We start from the raw sequence: 20,032 nt of genomic DNA on the forward strand, positions 1-20,032 counted from the left end.
GGACAGCACAGCCCCATCCCTGTCCCCTGCACAGGGGCCATGCAGGCATTAAACATCCTCACTTTTTCTAGAGCCCATTCCAATCACTAGAGAAACTTAACAAAGCCTGAAATTTTAGCAGTAAAAGAATGCCTGTGTGAAAAGGGTGACTCCAAATGGTTTTATCCAAGTGTGAAATCGTTACCTTTTGTTTCATGAATTTCAGGGTCTGACATGCCCTAGTAGTAAATCTGGAGCACTGAGCTGAATATGAGAGGGGAAGAAAATGTGAAGAGACTCTCTTCCCAGCCTTCTTGATTATTAAATGGATTTCATTATTGTTGGCTCTATCTCAGCAGGTTTTTTTCATTGCAATGGCAGTAATTACCATCTCTTCTTCCTATGCCATTTTTTACAAATTTGGCTGAATTTGAGTCTTTTTTTTTTTGGGTATTCTTCAACTTTAGTGAACATAGTAGAAGAGTTGTTTAATTTAAATGGCTGTTAAAAGAACATGCAAAAATAACTCCAAAATGAAGGCTCTGGTGTGAATAACTTTGCAATACGAGAGACTATTTCCTCAAGCAGCATCACTATTATCAGCTTTATTTTTGTGAATGCCTTGCAGATGTGAGCAAGCTGATTGCTGGCAGTGCAGCCCAATATTCATGGGCTACTTTTTGAGTCTTTGAAAGAGCCAAGCACATTCCAGAAGATGACACTGTAGAACAATCTCTTTTTCTCCCCCTATTTGCTGCATGAAACTGTTTATTGAAAGCAAACCTTCACCTCAGCATATTGTATTCTGCATGGAGCTGTTCCAGAGTGCAATGGAAACAGCAGCAATCTTTAATTGATTTTAATGTGTTTCGAATCTGTTCTTAAATAGACAGAAAATTGCAGAACAGAGCACTGGGTCCTGTCAGTGTGTCCTAGGTGGCTGTGAAACACAGTTCATTATGGTTTGTAGATTACTTTCAGAGCTTCTGATTAAAAATTCTACTGGAGGTACTGAGGGTGACATTTTGGAATATGTGAAGGCAGCAACTCAATTCTCAGGAATATATTGGCACCTGTTGGCACCCAGAAAGCTTTATGAACTTGGAAGCTCTCTGGGGAACTGATTCTTGGGTGCCTGAACATTTGATTGCAGGAGGTGCCTGGCCAGGAAATTCACCCTTGGAGCCCAAGGGAAGCAGTGCTGCAGTGGGTGCTCAGAGCAGTCAGCATCAGCCTTTTCTGGCAGTTATCCCTTGGGATTTGTAATTTTAGGGAATGTATGTTATACAAAGCTTTTTTAGACTTGGATTGGGTTGAATTCTTTACAAAATCTCCCATATGCAGATTCATGGTGGGGCTGGAGGCACATGGTGAGAAGGATCTATTTGCAGTTTAATGTCAGCATTTTTTAGGGTAAATAATACAGAGTACTGATATATGGAGTACCTTTCTTCAAAATTCCCTTTATTTCATTTCTTACTGTCTCTGTGGCAGAATTCAGGCTTTGATCTAAATATCTTTAAGAAGGGGAAATAAAGATGTTGATGCTACTCTTGTGTCTCAGTGTGCATCACTGAAGGCAGCTTGGCCATAAAACAAGCATCTGCACTTCCAATGGCTAATCTGAATTCTAAATGTGGGTGTCAGGCAGCACATCAAACCCTCTCCCATCCCAGTATCCTGGGAGATGGCTCCATACTGTCAGAATAAATGTGATGAACCTTCATGGATATATACAGATATACTTACTTTGGCTCAACCAAATTTAACAGGATCACAAGTTAAATGGAATAATCAAATGATAAAAAAGCTGGTGCTCAGTGTCTATAGCTGGAGTCCTGGGTGGCACACAAGGGGAAAGAAGCTGAAGTGATTGTTGGTCCCTTTGTTTATTGTACCTTTGTCCCTGTTCATGTGCTACTGATGCCTTTTCTTCACCTCTGTGCAGGTCAGACAGTATTTGGGGGTTGTTTCCATGAGTTTTGATGGCCTTTTTGGAATAGCTGCATCTTTTCCTTCCTGAAATTCAACTTCCAGCTCCACGTCAGCTGCTACATCCCACATGGGGAGGCACAAATCCTTCCTTCATTTGGTCACTTTTGTCCTTCACTCTTTGAATTAAAATAAGCAGTAACAAGGAAATCACTACTCTGTTATTTCCTGTAGCCTATCTGAGTTGCTCTGGAAGGGATGTGTTCATCTGAGCTAGAGGTGGGGAGTTGCTGTTCTCTGTAGGATGAACAACAAAACCAGCTCGCAGTAGTCTGCTAAAAAAAAAGCACTACAAGATCAAGCTGTACTAATTGCCACTTATTTTTGCTCCCTGGGAGAAAATAATATTGGAAATAATATATGGCTGATAATAAATTTATGTGTTAAATGAAAATATATTAAATCTTTATAAGATGTGAAGGAAAGTTTAATAACAAGATTGGTCCAGAGGGAGTACTCAGCTGCTGAATCATTGTTCCTTTTAAGCTTTAATAATTCAGGTGAGTGGATCACTGCAAGGTTACAAAGAAATTATATTCCTTTTCCTACCCTCTCATTATCAAGAGTGTAGTGAATGTTTCACCTTGTTGATGTGTCAGGACACCAAAGTGCATGGGCCAGATGTTGGATGCTTTATGGAGAGCTCTGACTCAGCTTTTCCTCCTCATATTCCTGTGCATCCTGGATTCAAACTTTGAGACTGGTCTTAATTTGTGGACAAGTATTGTCTCAGTCCATCCTCAAAAAAACAAACAAACAACCCCAAAAAACAACAACCAAAAAAAAAACCCAAAAAACCCCACCTCAAGATCAGGGAAGGGAGAAGCCTGAGGCAAACAGAGAGATCTCCATCACAGCAATGGGCTGTGACTGGGAATGTTGATTTTTTTCACACTGAATAGGGAACTCATCATTTAAAAAATTACCTTGTAGCTGGTGATAAGGGCACCTTTCATTCCTCTGCAGACAACACTTGTGCTGTGGCCCATTATGGTGGGTGCTTTTATCAGTGATTTACAGCCAAGCTGTCAAAAACTTTAAAAAGCTTCTATTAAATTGATGTGGATTTATCTATCTAAGGCCTTTGAAATTTATAAAGGGGCCCAGTTTTGGCCTCCTTTTCTAATCAGAGTGCTCAGCTGCACACAGGGCAGTCAGCTCCCCAGCCTTCTAGGAGGTCAGGCATTTGTTTTGTGGCCCAGATTTGAGAATCTCTCGAGAGCTGTCTGCAGAGCAGAGCCTGTGGGTGTTTGGAAAGCAGTCCCTGGTGGTTTTTACAGGGACAGCAGCATTATTTGGCTGCACCAGAGTGGGCTGGGGTGGCACTGGGAGCACAGAGCCCCTGCTAACCAGCACCCTGCAGCACACCCATGTGTGTGTGATTGCAGTGTTTCCAAATGGGTCCTACATGAAAACTGGAATGCAGGAGTTAGTGTGGCTGTATCATCTTTCATTGCGCTGGCACTGAAGTTGTTATCTCGTGTAGGAGTTTGAATGCTCTGTTTTTGTTGTCTCTTTTAATGTCATTCCTGTGTATGACACTGACTCTCGTATCCAGCTGGGTGTTTGCAGCCAAGGCTGTGATTCCTGCCAGGAAAGCCATGGCAGCTGATCCTGCCTGGGAGCAGCAGCTCTGAAGCCTGAGATGGGGAGAGCCCCAGGAGATCCTACCTGGTAGATGGAATCAGAGCTATTTGAATAGTTTGGGTATCTCTTCCTTATTTTCATTGCCCTCTTGTGTTTTTTACCCTTCCCTCCAGTGCCACTTTTTGGAAAACCACTCCTCCTTTCCCTTGGCTGTAATCACACTGGTGATAGCAGGGATAGCAAATGGCAAAGGGGAGACCCTGCTCAGCCCTGACCCAGAGATGTGAGTGCAGCTGAGGGCTCTTTTAGGCCAGAAGGGCAGATCCTGCTCACCAAGTTTATCCTGAGTTAGTGCCCAACCACATTCTTGGGGATTGTGGTGCATCCCACTAAGTTCCCATCTTCTGAGCAAAGCTGGATTAGTTTTACTCTGCTGAGAAATGTTGTAGTAATGCAGGTGGTTTGCTAAACTTTAGGGTGGGTAATAGGACATTTGCTACTCAGAATTCCCACAACAATTCCATTTGGGTGTAGGGTTGCTGGGGTTTTTGCTCCAAGTTACGAGAGCACCTCAGTGCAGGTGTGGGAGCACTTGCTGTGCAGCACTTCATGGGTTAATGCAGAGAAGTTGATCTCTGAAAATGCCCTAAAGGCAGGCAGGGAAATTCTGCTCCTAGGTATAAACAAAGTAGGAAGAGAAGAGAATAACTCGGAACAAAACAAAACACAAAAAAAAAAAAAAAAAAAAAAAAAAACACACAAAAAACCACAATGATAGAAACAAAAAAAAATAGATTCTGTGCCAGTCTGTGTCCCTGCTGGGGTGAACTGGGAATCCTGTCCTTCTGGAGGGTCTAGAAAGATCAAAATACCGGGATCAAAACAGAAAGTGAGACCCAGAGTAACCATCTAAAAGGGAGCCAGAGCTCAGAGTGATAATCTTCAGCCCAAGCAAGCTTTGAACTTGCTTTGGGCTGAAGCTCAGACCTGCTCCTGGCTGCTCGACCACTTCCTTTGAGAGTGGCCAGGCTCAGAGAAGAGCAAGGCTGGAGGGTGCTGGACCCCAAGCCAAGCAGTCAAGGCAAAGACGAGGATGCTGTGTCAGTCAGTGTGAGCTGGGGCATCAGGGGGAAAAATGCCATGAATCCCACCCTGAGTGTCACCAGAGGAGGGTTCTTAGCCAGAGGGAGCAGTGACAGCAGTGCTACCTCAGATGGCTGTTCCATGGACAAGGAGGCAGTGTTTGAGCAGGAGATGAACAGGATTTTAACTTGAGCACTAAGGGGACAATTGCTGCACCCCAGCTGAATATTCGTGAGCACACCATTGTGCTTCCACAGGAACCTTGATTCATTTCAAAAGAATAAACATTAAAAGTAAAATTTCAGGCTGCTACAAGAGTGAGTTATCTCTGTGAAGGGAAGAAGTATGTTAACAGCTAAGTGGGAGAGAGAAAATGTGAGAGAATAGAGGCAAAAGAGTATCTGTGACTGGGTTCTGTAGGTATCAAAACTCTTGCTCATGATGAAAAGTGTCTGTAGTGCTCTAATGATTGGGAAGGAGTTCACTTACCTGGCAGTTCATGTTCCTGGGAGCTTCCCCTTCTCCAAAGACAGACAAGTTCATGGCTTGCAAGTGGGATAACTGAGACAGTGAGTGTCACCCTCAGGTCTGGGGAGAAAGGATGAGGGAGTTCTTGGCCTCTGTGTAGGCTGAAAGCAAATTGATATATGTCTATACATATATATTTGTCTATATACCTAAAGGAAACATTTTCTATGACCAGAAAATGCAAGTGTTTAGGCTTGGATGAAACAGAAAGCAAATGTTTTTAGGTTAGAAGGCATCTGGCAAATGTCCATAAAAGTGTCAGCTACAATTTTGCACAAGGCTGACAAACAAAATGACAAACTTTCCCAGTAGTGTAGATTCTTATGGCCAGGGAGAAGGGTCAGAATAAGAATGTACACTCTCAGTCAACAGTGGCCAAACCAGCCCAGTATGATTTGCTCTTGCTGAGCTGAGGAGAGGGTTTGTATTGAACAGGCTTGCAGCTCCCACTGCATCCTCAATGATATTACTTCAAGTGTTGCTTGGAAATCCAGTTTTGTCTTTTTAAAATTGTAAAATAAATATCAGAGAAGATCTAAAATAATTTCCTAAAGGCTCTGATGAACTGGAGGAGGAGGACAGCTTTGCAAAATGTTGATGGGGAATCATTAAAGGCTGCAGTCCATGCAGCTGGTGCTCCTGCTACAGAATTCCCAGGATGACCAGGCTGGAAGAGACCTCCAAGATCATGGAGTCCAACCCAGCCCCAAGCCCTCAGCTGAACCCTGGCACCCAGTGCCACATCCAGGCTTTGTTAAACACACCCAGGCATGGGGACTCCACCACCTCCCTGGGCAGCCATTCCAGAACTTTCTCACTCTTTCCATGAAAAACTTTTCCCCAATCTCCAGCCTGTATTTCCCCTGGTGCAGCTCGAGGCTGTGTGCTCTGGTTGTGTCAGTGCTGCTGGAGACAGAGCCCAGCCCCAGCTGAGCACAGGCACCTTTCAGGAGCTGTGAGAGTGATGAGGGCAGCCCTGAGTCTCCTTTTCTCCAGGCTGAGCACCCCCAGCCACATTAGTAAACACCAGGGCAAGGACAGCTTTACTATGGAGTAACTCACAAATTGCTCGTGCTTGTTCAGGTTAGCTGGGATTGTGGCTGGCAGTTGGAGCCAGATGGTTTCCAAGTTCTTCCCTGCCTGCCCTGCTGTCAGCAGAGAACGAGCCAGATCCCCACAGCCCCCAGGCCCTGGGAATTCAAAAGCAGGAATGTCACAGTCATTTTCTGATAAAATCCCTTCACCCAGGGTTTTTCTCCTGGGAAGCTGAGAAGCCTCAGAGAAAAGGAAAACAATTCTGATCTCATTTGCTTCTCCTGTGTTGTGCTCACATGTGGAACGTGTTTGGAGATTGTTCACCCACAGGTGATTGTTCCATTGCATTCTGCTGGGAGTTGTTTTCACTCTTTGGCCAATCAGGGCCCAGCTGTGTCAGGACTCTGGAGAGAGTCACCAGTTTTCATTATTATATTTTTAGCATTCTGTAAGTATCCTTTCTGTATGCTTTAGTATAGTTTAGTAAAGGATTCTTTAATATAATATAGTATCATAAAATAATAAATTAGCCTTCTGAGAACATGGAGTCAGATTCATTCCTTCCTTCCTGCCATGGGGCACCCTACAAATACAACACAGGAGCTGGGGCTCCTTCACTCCTCCTGCATGCTGGAGGAGCCAGATCTGCTTCTCAGAGAGCATTGATGAGCTATTGCCATGCTGGAAATTCCCCAGCCCAGTCTTTGCCTGTGAACGCTGGGACAATGACACACTGTGGGCTGGTCCCAATCTCTCCATCGATCTCCCCTGTCTGCCTGAACAAAGGCCCAGCCTGACACAGACAGGTGAGGGCAGCACATCTGAATAGCCTGACACAAAGCAAAATGACTGCAGCCCTATCTCTCTTTGTCAAGCTCGTGAGTGGTGTTAAACAGACAGTGAAACCTGCCTGGGTTATAGCAGCATGGAACTCCAGGGCTTTGGTAGCTGCCTGAGGAGGAAAGGAAAATAAAACAGAGTGCATTTGAATGCTTTGCAAGCTCTGAGCCTGGAATAGTAAGCTAGAAATAATAAGATTGCTGTTATACATCATAATGGCCAAAAGCTTAGCAGGAATCAAAAAGGATTACTGTTTCATAGAGTCAGAGGGAATATGAGGAGTTGTTGCTGTTTCTTGAAACAAAAGTGGATTGAGGGAGTTATAAAGCCACCTGCTCAGTACATAAACAGTCCTCAAGGGATGGAAGGTAGAGGGAGACTTGCCATTGGGAATTAGAGGAGTCTACATTGCAGGATATCCCAAAAAGAGGTCACAGAATACCAGAATGATTTGTGTTGGAAGGAAACTTAAAGCCCATCTAGTTTCAACCTCCTTCCATGGGCAGGGACACCTCCCACTGTCCCAAGCCCTGTCCAACCTGGCCTTGGGCACTGCCAGGGATCCAGGGAGATCCACAGCTGCTCTGGGCACCCTGTGCCAGGGCCTCACCAGTTCCTTATGAGGACATCAAGATATGAAGGAGGGCCCAAAAAAGTGATGTTCAAGATTCTTTTTGGCCTAAACAGCTTTTTGCACCCTGAAACTGTTCCCACAGGTATCTGACACCATTGCCACCTGCTCATGCTCTCCTCCACTGCAGCCACCTTTTGGCCCAAGCAAAGAATTCATGTTTCACTTCGGTGGCTGAAGGAGAAACCCTCTGCTGGCCAACATTCAACACATTACAAATTCATTCTAGACTGGATATTTTATTAGTTACTCCTTTTCCTAAAGAGTGACATGACTGAAATCTGCTCTTTCACCCAGGTTGATGCAGATTTACTCAATTAAACCAACAGAGCACATGGTCAGCATCTTGTCCCCACAGTGACTTTCAGTGGCCACTGCCCCTGCTACTGCTGTGCCAGGAGCTGTGCTTGCTGGTGTGAAAAACGCCAATCACTTGTTTTTAAAATTTTAAAAGTTTAATACTAATAAAATGGTTATAAAAATAGTAATACAATTAGAGTTATAATACTTTGGACAAATTGAATTAGGACAATATGAGACAATAGAGACAAAGAGTTACAGATAGGCCAGGTACCTTTTTCTGGGCAGCATAAGCTCCAAAAAGGACCCACATTAACAGAGGATTAACCCTTAAAAGCAACAGCCTGTTGCATATTCATACACCTCATACATGATGCATAAATTCCATTCAAACACAGGATTCTGTCTGGGCAGTGTCAGCTTCTTCCTCCTAATCCTAACAGCACCTTCCAGGTGGGAAGAAGTTCCTTTCTTCTGATAAGAGAGCACTAAATTCTCTTTCTCTGAAAGGTTTATGTGTCCTGTGGCTGCTATCTGATGTGAGTGCCCCATTCCTTTCTTAAAAAAATCCCACTAACGTAGTTCTTATTTTAACTACAAAAGTTACCTTTTAATTACAAGACTACATTTATCATATTATTAAAATGGTAATACAGCACTACTAATCAATACATCAAAATACATATGGTAAATATCTGTGTAGAGCCATATAATATGCACTTTCACACTGGGGTGCCTCAGCTGCGTGTTTCTGACTTTTCTATGCTCTTGTCCTTTTATTTCTTGCTGCCATTCAAGGCTCTGGGGTCTCTAATCTCACCTTTCTCTCTCCCTCCCAGTGTCTACCAGCTCGTTGTGAAGGAGGAGAAGCTGCAGAAAGCCCGGAGAGCTGCAGACATCATCGAGTGCTTCTCTGTGCCAGTCAGCTACAAGAACGCCTCCAGCCTGGACTCCCCACACTACTTTGCAGCTGAGCTGAAGCCCATCAACCTTCCTGTCACACAGCCCTTCACCGTGGGCGACAACAAGACCTACAATGGCTACTGGAATGCTCCTCTGTCTCCCCTGAAAAGCTACAGCATATACTTCCAGGCTCTTAGCAAGGCCAATGGAGTAAGTGCAGGGAAAATTGAGCTGCATCTGTAGGTGTGACTGCTTCTGTCTGTCGTCCTCATCATTCTCCTTCCTTCTTGATTGGATGCTGGTTTAACTTCTCCTTCTTATTACCCTCTTACAGAAATCTGATGAAAATCAAGCATGCCATTACTTGTCCTTCACTCAAATCTCCTCTCTCTGATGCTCAGATCCAATGTGAAATCTGTTGAGGACCCTGATTCTGTAAAGGCACCTGTTGCCATGTGATTTACTAAATGAGCTGCTTAGAATTTTGAGATTTTTTTCTATCCTTCAATAAGCATGAATATCAGATTAGGGGCTATTGTGCTTTTAAGAGCCATAATTGCAATATCTTGATAGTTCACAGTGCTTGTGATTTTGGAGGAGATGTTATGAATTTGGATTACCTTGGAGCTTGCACTTGGCCATATCCTAATGCAGCACTTGTGGCTGGGAGTTCCAGCCTGAGGAAATCAGGTACTGCAGTGGGGACTGTCTGCATCTCTGTCCTGCCCCTCTGCAATTCTGTATTTTTATATATCTTTGCTTTGTGATACGGGGTTTAAAATGCAGACTACATAGGAAATGTAGCCCACCTCATATTCAAATGTCACACACAATGCCACAGCACAGCCTATCCCACCACAGGCAAACAGGAGGCCTCTCCTCCCTCTTCTCTTCCAGCTGAAGGTAATTTGTGACCTTTTACCTCTCCTGTTTCAGGCCAGACCCAGCCTCAGTGGATCACCTTCCTCCCCTTTGGCACCCCAGGTGTTTTTCATTCATACATAACACAAGAGAATTTGCCACTCTGGCCTCCTGAAGAGTCTTAGAGCATTAACAAGGCATCACAAATTTGGGTAGCAGAGTCTGCTATTATTAGCATGTTTGCCAGTGCTTTCAGAAATTTAATTTTAACATAGATAAATTCTCTATGATATCACCCCTGAGAGAGAAAAATTACAAAAACCAGTCAAAGGTGAACAGTGCAGGCTTTAGAGGATTTTCCACCTGAAATGCAGCTGCACATTGCAGAGGGCTGGGATGGTTCCACAGGCTGGCAGTGCCAACGAGTGTTCACAACACATCTGAGTGCTTTACACCCTTCATTTATCACCATTTTCCTGCACAGCTTCAGCTGTGTGGCTGACAAGTACAAAATCTCTTCAGCACTGTGCTGGTTTTCACCTTGGTTTCCTTTCTAGCCAATACAGTTTCTTTCCAGCACTGCTCAATTAATTCAGTTTTGGATTTGCCTTTATAAAAGAAATTGTGAATATATGTATATGTCTCTCTGTTTCTAGTTAGTTCCCCCATGTGTGATAGTTAATTGCTAGTGAATGGATCCCCAGGGAAGAAGAAACTTTATTTGCTTAAGTACAATATAATATTCCATAAGTGGGTTGTGAGGATGGAAGTGTAGGCTTCCCTTGGTGTTCTGGATTCAGGCAGCACTGGGGTTCCTGCTTTTCCTGCATCTCACCCTTCATTCCAGGTGTTAAGGACTCAAACAAGAATGACTTGCTTGGGCTTTCCTAACAGGAGGGCTTTTTAAGCATAAATTAATCAAATAGTCTTAATGCAGCAATGCTCAGTTCATGACAGGATGAGAAGTGTCCAGCCAGACACAGTGAATTCCTATTTGAGAAAGCAATTTCCTCCTGTGGTAATCATTTATATTTCTACAGGATATGCTTTATATATCCTGAAAGTGTAGTGCTGTGGATAAAAGTATAGAGGAAATGCCCAAGAGTGGAATATGGATCTTCAGAGGTGTAACTTCTGTTCTGATCCCCTCTGGTTCTTGGTAAAATGATGAAGCCCCACATTTCAAATATTAGGGTCAATTTGCATTCACTCTTTTGCATCTGTGAATAGCAGGTTTTTGTTCATTCCCAGAATTACATGCAGGTATCATTTGTATTTAAGAGTTCTGAGTTTTCAATTGTCTGTAACCTGAGCAGCTTTGAAAACTCTTGGAAAGGATTTCCAAATCCAGGTTTTGGAAAATCCTACAAATAATTATGGCTGCAAAAATGGCATTTCCATCTCTGGAAGTGTCCAAGGCCGGGTTGGATGGGATTTGGAGCAATCTGGGATAGTGGAAGGTGTCCCTGCCATGACAGGGCATTGGAACTGGTCTTCAAGGTCACTTCCAACCTGAACCATTCCCTGATTTTTGATAAGGCACATCTGCAAAAAACCTGCAACAATAACAACTTAGCAGGGTTAAAGAAGAGCTTTATGTTCCCTTACACATGAAAAAACTTAACAGAACATTGCCACTCATTTTTTAATTAGGATATTCCATAGTTTCATTAATCACTGACAGTTGTGGAATGATGAAATTTCTTTCCACACCTGGAAGCTGCAATGAGAAGCCTTCATGCAGTGAACCAGAACATCTTCCTTTGGAAACAGAGGGCTCTGGGGAGAGCCTAATTTCAAGAAACAGCCTGGATTTGGTCAAAAAGCTTGATTAGGAGGAGGTTAGGAGTGTTGTAGGAGTTCTGCATTGTTTGAGCTGCTCTGTACATGGAGGGCTGTGCTCATTTGGTGTTCCCGTCTGCTCTGCAGCCATTAGCTCTGATTGTCACACTGAAAGGAACATAATTAACAGCTGGATGCAAAACAAGTGTGGCAAATTGCTGCAGAGGCAGATCACCAGCTCTTCTGCCTTCTCTTGTGCACTGTTGTGGTTGTCTCAGAGTGTGAATGGAAAAGCTGGGGCTGGCTGGATCCATCTCCTGGGCGCTTGGGTGCACTTTGGTCACAGTGGTGCTGCCTGCAGAGTCTGAGCAGAATGTGGTGAGGCTGGGTTCTTTTCAGTTTTTTTACACAGAACACTTCCAAATCACGTGAACTTCCCTCCCAGGCACTGCTGAGAGCCAGATGCTGAGCTGAAATGTGGCAGAGTGTGAAGGGAGAGAGGGGAGAAAGAGGAAGGGCACACAGAAGCCCCAGGCTCGGTGGCTGCAGGAGTGAGGAGCACCATTAGTTACTGCTTAGGTGGTAGAAGGAGTCAGCACAAGAGGTGGCACAGAAGCAGAGGGGACATTTGGCTTGGCTGTGCTCTGGCAGGATCTCCAGACACTGTCACAGCCAGCCAGGTAGGGATCTGATGTTTCTGCTTGTCCTGGTGCCACCTGCTACAGATGGCTGCCTGACAGAGCATGAAGGTTTGCTTGTCTGAAAACCCTCCCTGAGCTCAGCCCCTTTCAAACTCCAGCCCTGCCAGCATTTTTCCCTCTGGAAGGTGAGGCCAGGTTGACAACCCCATGTTACTCCTCCTCCTTACACTGGCTCAGTAATAAAACTGATGCTGCAGGTTTGGTTGTCCCCAGGTCTTTTTCTGGTTGCTGATCCAGCACCACACTCCAATGCAGGGAATTTTTGGCTGCTCTGTGAAACCTGCCTGAATTTTTGAGCAGCTCAGAAACCAAAGCTCCTTAAAAAAAATCCTTTCTGGAGCTGCATTTTACCTCATTGAGTTAAAATGAAATTTGTAACAGCAGAGTTGCAATCAATAACTCTTGGCCATTTTTCCTTGAAATGGGAGATGAGCAGGAGCCTGTGTAACACAGCTGGCAGTGATGGGGGGATGCTGCCAGCTGCTCTGCCAGCCTGGTGGTCCAACAAGTGACTGATGTCTTCAACCCAGAATTGTGAAAAGTAGCACTGCAGGGATCAATGAGAATATTATTTTTTTTGAGGGAATGATGGACTCTACCGAGATTCCTATTGATTTTTTGCCTCTCTAATGACTTGTACTACATGCACAATCGGGCAGCTCATTATTATCAGGGGAGTTGAGGCTGGATTTCTTGATGCTGACAGGTCTGCTCACAGCACACAGCATTATTCTTCTGGGAGGTTTGGGAGGTATGGATAGAGCTGCCAGCAGAGAGATGCCATTCATCCCTCTGGAGATGGCCATGAAAAACACAGGGAGGTTGAGTTCAGCACGAGCTGTGCTCTGAAAGATGAAATGGCACCAGGGCTGCCTGCATCACTTCTGTGAGCTACTAACCAGCTCTGTGTTCAGGAGGATTTTGGGTGTACAATTTATCCACTTACATTCACTCCTTCTTAATCTCATCCTGGAGGTGCTGGAGCAGCTGTGGGAACACTTCACTCTTTGTACACCTCTGTTTCCACATCTGGTTGACCAGAGGATGTGGACCTGAGTGTTTTCTGCATAATAAATAAAATCCTCCTCAAGCCTACCTCATTTTTGAGAGATTGAGAGGATTGGATATCCAGTCATCAACTACAGATCTTTGACATGACTTCCTATTGTAAATAATAAAAGCCCTAACCACTTTGTTAAACCTCCCTTCTCCAAATGACACAGATACTAAAAAAAAAGCTGATAATTGGAATAGCAATAATAGGTCTGGCTTAGTCTTTGGAGGTAAATAGCAATTTCCTGAAGCTGGCAATAAAAATTATAGGGGAGTACATTGACCCTGCACAGACATATTTCAAGACTGCAAACCACTGGCTGCAATGGCATAGAAAATAAACACACAATTTAGAGCTCTCCTGAACTTGGGCAAAATTAGTTGAGGACCAAATAAATAACTCCTTAAGGCTGGACAAACACAAGGTTTCTACCCTGTGTGAAGCAGGTTGCCAAGAAATCCCATGTTCAGCTCTGGGACGTGGGGAACTAAAGCTGGAACTGAGGCCAAGGGGGGGGATGATGATTCCTTGTCTGCTCTGTGCACCAGCAGCAGACAAAATTTCCCAGTTTGAGGTGCCTAAAAAGCTCTGCCTGTTGTAGGGCAGCCCCCATGGCACACCCCAGGTCCTGCTGGGGCTGGCAGGGGGTTCCTCAGGCAAGGCAAGCTCTGTTTGACTGCTGCAAAGTCATAATCACAGTAAAGGAAAGGGAAAATGGTGGGTGTGACAACAGATGGATGAAAAAAGCTTTGCTGCTTTCATTGTTGTTGGTAGTCTGTAAACAGCAGGCTGTCAGTTTCAAAGAAAAAGGGGGGAAAAAAAAAAGATCATGTGGCTTTTTAGGTTGTGAAGATGCAGCTGTCACATAAACATATGTCCTGCTGCCCTCGTAGCCCTTTTCTGCAGAAAATTGTTCCCATCCAAACACTGAAGAGACAGAGGCAGAACTCATTTTGTTATCATCCATTTCACTTGAGTGAAATGTGCATTTAGGAACCTCAGTAATTAGTAGACAGCAGCAGCTCCTTTGCTTCTAAAACGAAAGAATAAAGTTATAGTAAAAGAATGTTTTAAACAGCCCTGGCAATCCAGGGGGATGCTAAAGCAGGCAGAGAGGGTTTGCCCAGAGGGACCTGGGCTGTGCTGATGGAAGGGGCAGGTGCTCCCTGCAGGAACAGGCTGCAGCACCCTGACACACACTGCTCATACGTGTCCATGCTGTGTGGACTGAGAAATAGAGCCAGGGTTCAGCCTTGAGTGAGGGCACTCCATAATCTTCTTTTATTCATTGGTAAATAGGTGCCAGGAAGCAAATTTCCATCGCTATGTTGAGGCAGGCAGGTGGATGGGCTCATTCTGCAGGGAGCTTTCAGGGTATGGAGCATGTTGGAAAGTGAAGGTTGGGTCAGGAGCTGCAGGATGTAGTCATGGATTGTTTTCCTGTTCCAGGATCTCAGTTAAAATGTGCCTACATTGTTCCATTACTGTTTGGCTGTAAAATGTCTGCCTTAACCTGGCAGTGATACCAAGCTGAAGCAGTACTGGCATCTTAATTTAATTTATTCCTGTGAGTTCAGCCATAGCATGAAACAGATATGCAGAATATGTTGGCTCTCTGGGTATCATTAAGATTGTCGTAGATATCTAAGACCTTGTAAAACTTCTGTGGTATCATAAAATGGGAAATAAGTATTGCAGCATTTGAAAGAATGCTAAGAAACAACACAGAGACTGAATTTTGGGGAAATATTTTTTTTTTTCCCTAAAACTTCTACTATTATCTCTTGATTTAATTATTTTTCTTGCCATTGCTTTAGGTAAGCTGGAAGGATCATTGATAATTACCAACATTGTTTATTCCTGCTTTGCTGGTGGCTAAAGAGAAGCACCTTGCAGTGATAGGACAAGAAGCAGTGTGTACAAATTGAAAGATGGGAAATGTAGCTTAGGGGAAAAATATAAAAATAAAAGCATTGTCCCTGCCTGTGGCACTTTATGGTGCATTCCAACCCATTAACATTCTATGATCTTTACTGTGTACAGAAAAGAGCCTTGAAGCAAAAGTAATATTTTTCAGAAAACAAGCATGATTGTGGGAGAGTGGGTTTTGTGTTTTTTTGGGAGGATGATTGGGTTAGTTGGGTTTTTTTTTTTAGTTGTTTTGGGTTTGGTTTGTTTTTGTTTGGAGGGAGGAAATGTATATATTTTGTTTCTTCTTAAAAAGGTTCATGCAAACTTAAAATTCTCAGTATCAACCAAAGAAAAATTGAAAAGGATCTCATTTTTATGAGACACCAAAGAGATGAGCAGTGGAAAGCAATGGAATAATCAGCCTTAATCCAGAATATGGACTAAATTCAAGTTTTTACATTTTACCACCTCTGGGAGCTGGTGTCTGTGCAGGTTCTTTTATGCTTTCCTCCCCAGAAGATGCAATTTGAAATGAAGTTCTGAAGTTCTTGTTCCTGTAGCTGTTGGTTTTGGCAGTGCCAGCTCTCCTAAGAGCTGTGGCTGTGCTTAATGCAGCCATCATTGGATGCAGATGCAAACAGAACAAATTCTGTCTTTCCAGTCACCCTGTGGGAGGGTCTCATGCAGGAATACACACATGTCCAAATGAGATCACTCCAGACTCTTCTTTTTCCAGCACTAACTTCTCCAGCTTTCTGTTACATTCCAGCAGAAAGCAACAAATACACAAGAATATTTTCCTCAACAAAATGGGAGCAAGTGTCCACCTACTTGTAGACTGCAAAAATCCTGTCTCTTAATGTTTTATTTTACTCTTCATTGCTGGTTTTCCAGCTCACCTTGTGTCTTGGTTTGGAAAGACAGGAGTCTGCTAAGGAAGGCAGGAGGCTCCCCTGAAATGGAGAATGTAAACCCTCCCCACCCCTCTGAATTGCTATAAATTTTAAATTAAGGGGCTCTCAGGCAAAAATATGGGAGCAGGAAATAACAGTTCTTTAATAGGGAAGGAAAAATAAAAAGATAAAATAAACAATGCAGTGCACTAGAACAACACTGCCAGAGTCAGAACCCAGCCTGACACCCTGTGGGTCAGGCTGTTGGCAGCAGAACCATTGGAATTGTGGCTCAGCCCTCCTGCAGTGTCAGGGCTGGTTCTGCTGGAGCAGGGATCCTGGAGAAAGGTGCAGTCTCTGCCTCTGAAGATCCAGGGCAAGAGGCAGCTGCTGTTCCTCTGGGCAATCCAGTGCAGAAGCTGTGCTGGTGTTCCAGAAGCTCCAGATTCTATCCAGGTAGGAATGCTTGGCTCCTCCCTCTGGGCTCCCATCTGCCAATGGGATGCTGTAGTTCTTATCAGCCATGCAGGCACATTCCATAGCTGTTATCAGCAGGTGTCCCCCTGAGGGAGGAGTGATTGTGGTCACTCACAGAGAGGGATAAGGCAAACTGCCCACTTGACAAAAGATAATCTGCCATACAGATGGGAATGATAGAAAACATCTTGCATTGTAACCTGGAACACCTTGTTGTAGATCAGAAACTACGTCAGGACCTCTCTGTGTTCTGGTTCCCAGCACTATGTGCAGAGCCAGCTCTGCAAACAAAGCTGTGCTTTTCCTGCTCCATACATCCCAAGCAGCAACAAAGACTTTGGATTTCCAGAATAAATGGGAATTCCAACTCATTGGAATGAGGGGAGTGGGCAGCTCTGTGTACAGCTGTGGTGACTTTGCAGTGCCAGTGTTGGTGCAGGTTGTGCAGGGGAGCTGATTTTGGGGGACAAAGGGGTGTAAGCAGAGATGTCTCTGGTTTGCTGGGATGAGCAGGGCTTCAGTCCCACTCTGGACTGGGAAATAAACATGGATTGTCCTCAAGGAGCCAGGAATTCCTTGAGAGAGTTTGAAGGCAATGTCAAAGGGAGGGTTTGTCCTTCTGGGTATCTCATTGTCCTTAGGCTGCACACAGTGTGGCTTATATCCAGATTGTGTGGCATCACAGGAAGGGATCAGAGGGAATTGCTCCTGTGATTCCCAGCATTTCCCAGCATGGATCCTGCAATCATCCCCTTCCCACGTGCAACAAAAGCACGACGAGAAAGGCACAGTGTGTGTCTGCTCCAGCCAAGGAGGATTTGTCACAGATGGAGCAATTTTCTCCAAGAGCAAATTCAGATTTGCACAAGGTTTGTCCAGTTCTTTGAGGATGGAAGGAGGTGCTCAGCAGTGCTTGCTTTGCTGGGCTGTTGTTTCCAGAGCACAGACAGCATCCATATTAATGGAGCATTGTCAGCACAGTAATTTATGCTGGATTCATTACACCTGAGACGTGTAGAGGCATAAAGTGCTCTGCAAGCCTTGCAGCAGATTAGTGCCTGACAGAGGCAGCTCTTTAACAGGCAGCACATTCCCATTTGGATGGCAAACAGGCTGGACAGCAGCAGCCCCTGCCAGGAAGGGCTGAGCAATGAGGAGCTGGGGACTCCACAGAGGTTGTAGCAGCAGAGGCGGCCTGAGAAAGCTGCAGACTCTGAGCTGTTTGTGAAGCCAAAGCCAACATTTGGATCCAAATGTGGTTTCTGCAGCTCTGCAGGCTCCAGGGTGGATTGAACACAAAGCATTGGGTTTTGTCCCAGCTCTGCAATGAGGAGCTGCAGTGGTGAGGGTTGGTAGAACAGCTCGTTTGGCAGAGGCAGCAGCACAGAATGTTGGTCTGCCCCACATCCATCAGAGAGCTGAAATATTCAAATGACTTCTTCGGTGTCTGTTTGCCATGTGTTTAAATAAATACCCAATTTGCAAAATTTGCAGTAATGGTGCATGAAAATGAGATGTACAGTGGTGTGTACTTTTGACCCAAGGCTTGTCAGTCTATTACAGAGCAGGTCATTTAACTGGGAAATTCTATTAGCTAATCAGGCACTTATGTGGGACCCATCACTCACACGTGGAGCGTGGAGAAACGTGCTGTCACTCCCAACTTTTCAACACTTTAGAGAACCAACTGCAAGCAAGTCCACTAGTGTGGAGTGTTTTATGCAACAAAAACTGTTGGTGGTATTTTCAAAGATGAAGTGCAAGAAAAGATATATATGTATTTTTAGTAGCTTTTAAAAGGAATGTGTGTTTACTGTAGATGGGCAAATTACACACTGTGATGTTTTCCTATATATTTTTCTTGTGTTTTTTTTATTTTTCAGGAAACAAAAATCAACTGTGTCCGGCTGGCAACAAAAGGTATGTGGGTCTCTCTCTTTCCTGCAAAACACAATACCAGAAATGTAAAAACTACAGTGGTGGCACAACTTGATTACAGTTCCTAGCCAAAGAACCAACCTCTTTATTTCCTCTTTTATTTTATTTTTTTTAAAAGGAAGATTGCCAAGGCAGAACAACAATTTCTAGGACCACTCCACTATATTTGTGCCTCTGTTATTTTTTTAATGCAGGGTATAATTCTCTGTGGTTCCTCCTTCCCCTCGTTCTGTTGACAGCTTTTCTGTCCTGAGGACTGTTCTTGCTGTTGGCAGAACATCACTGAAAAAGTGACATTAACTTCCCATTCAATTTGTTCTCTCCACAACTGTACAAAGTAGATAAGAGGAGATCTTGTGTAAGCCTAACCTTGTACACAGCGGGGCACAATTCTTACATCATGCCATTTTCATGGTATAATTGAACAAACATTCCTGATTTTCATTGTGGTGAGCTCAGAACAGACCGAGCTGACAGGTCACACAGAGCAAACCCAAAACAGCCCCAGGTTGGTTCACAAGGTGCAGCTCCTGAGGGACCAACAGTGACAATGTCTGAGCTCCTTCTTGGAGTTTACAGCTGCTTTTAACAACTCTTCTAAAGATTTCAAAACCACCTCAGGGGCTACTTTTCCAGAAAAGATGTCAGACACCAATTTATTTGTAGCACAGAGTAGCTGTAAAGAGATTTCCCCAACACAGGTTGTAGTGTGCCAAGGAGCTGTGGGGAAATGCTGGGGTGCTGCCGTGGGCTGTGCTACACATGCCTCTCCATTCCCAAACTTAGCTTTGCCAGCTTGTGCTCTTGCTGCTTTGCTGAAATGTCAAATACCTGCATGGCTGCCTGGGGAGGCTTTGAGAGTTCACCAAAATTGGCAGGAGCCCAGAAATCCTTCAAGGCACCATCCTGTTTTTTCCATTCTTTTCTGTATTTTTGACTTGTGGTGGAAGTTAATGACCTCAAGGTCCTTTCTCCTGATCCCTTCTGCATCTGCACTTGCAGAGGAGTTGGGAGGGCTCAAAGAAACCCTGTTAGCCACTGGAGAGCTTTTTCCATCTCCCTTTGGAGACATCCCCAGGCTGTCCCTGGAGCCAGGCAGGCACTGGAGCTCCCACCTGTGCAGGTGTTTTCCCTGCTCAGGCTCTGTCATGCAGACTGCTGGGGCTGTAAGCAGTTGTGTCATCACTGAAAGCTGAGGAGAAGAAGCCATTTCTCCCATTTCTCCTTCTCATCTGTGGCTCTGGTGCTCCCCATTCCCTCTTGTTCCTTTCCTGTTTAAAAGTTCCTTGTAAAATCTTTATTTAATTTATTCTCTGGGTTACAAACGTTCTATGTGTCTCAGTCTGTGTGTCTCCTTCCTCACACTTCTGGTAGTAATGTGACCATTTCAAATACCTGATTTTGGCTTTCTGGTGGTAGAAAGAGCAAGAGCAGCACTGAGTGAAATGAATCCCCACAAGCTTTTCCAATAGCATAGTCTCTTCATCAGATTAGAGATACTGCATTGATTAATTTTTAGAAACCAGTAGTTCCTTCC

The 20,032-nt window shown here is 44.3% G+C and overlaps 1 protein-coding gene across 9 annotated transcripts in view; it reads left to right on the forward strand.

Moving 5' to 3' along the window:
• PTPRT (protein tyrosine phosphatase receptor type T) overlaps nucleotides 1-20,032 on the forward strand; it is a 487,791-nt gene that overhangs the window by 373,528 nt on the left and 94,231 nt on the right. For all 9 annotated transcript variants that reach the window (XM_071446915.1, XM_071446913.1, XM_071446918.1 and 6 more), the window contains exons 12-13: nucleotides 8,815-9,088; nucleotides 18,441-18,477. In XM_071446915.1, the coding sequence (XP_071303016.1) occupies nucleotides 8,815-9,088; nucleotides 18,441-18,477 (311 nt within the window). The remainder of the gene's footprint in view (nucleotides 1-8,814; nucleotides 9,089-18,440; nucleotides 18,478-20,032) is intronic.

Source organism: Agelaius tricolor, unplaced genomic scaffold (genome assembly GCF_023055355.1).
Source record: "Agelaius tricolor isolate 1412-34295 unplaced genomic scaffold, bAgeTri1.0.p SCAF_23, whole genome shotgun sequence".
Taxonomy (NCBI): domain Eukaryota; kingdom Metazoa; phylum Chordata; class Aves; order Passeriformes; family Icteridae; genus Agelaius; species Agelaius tricolor.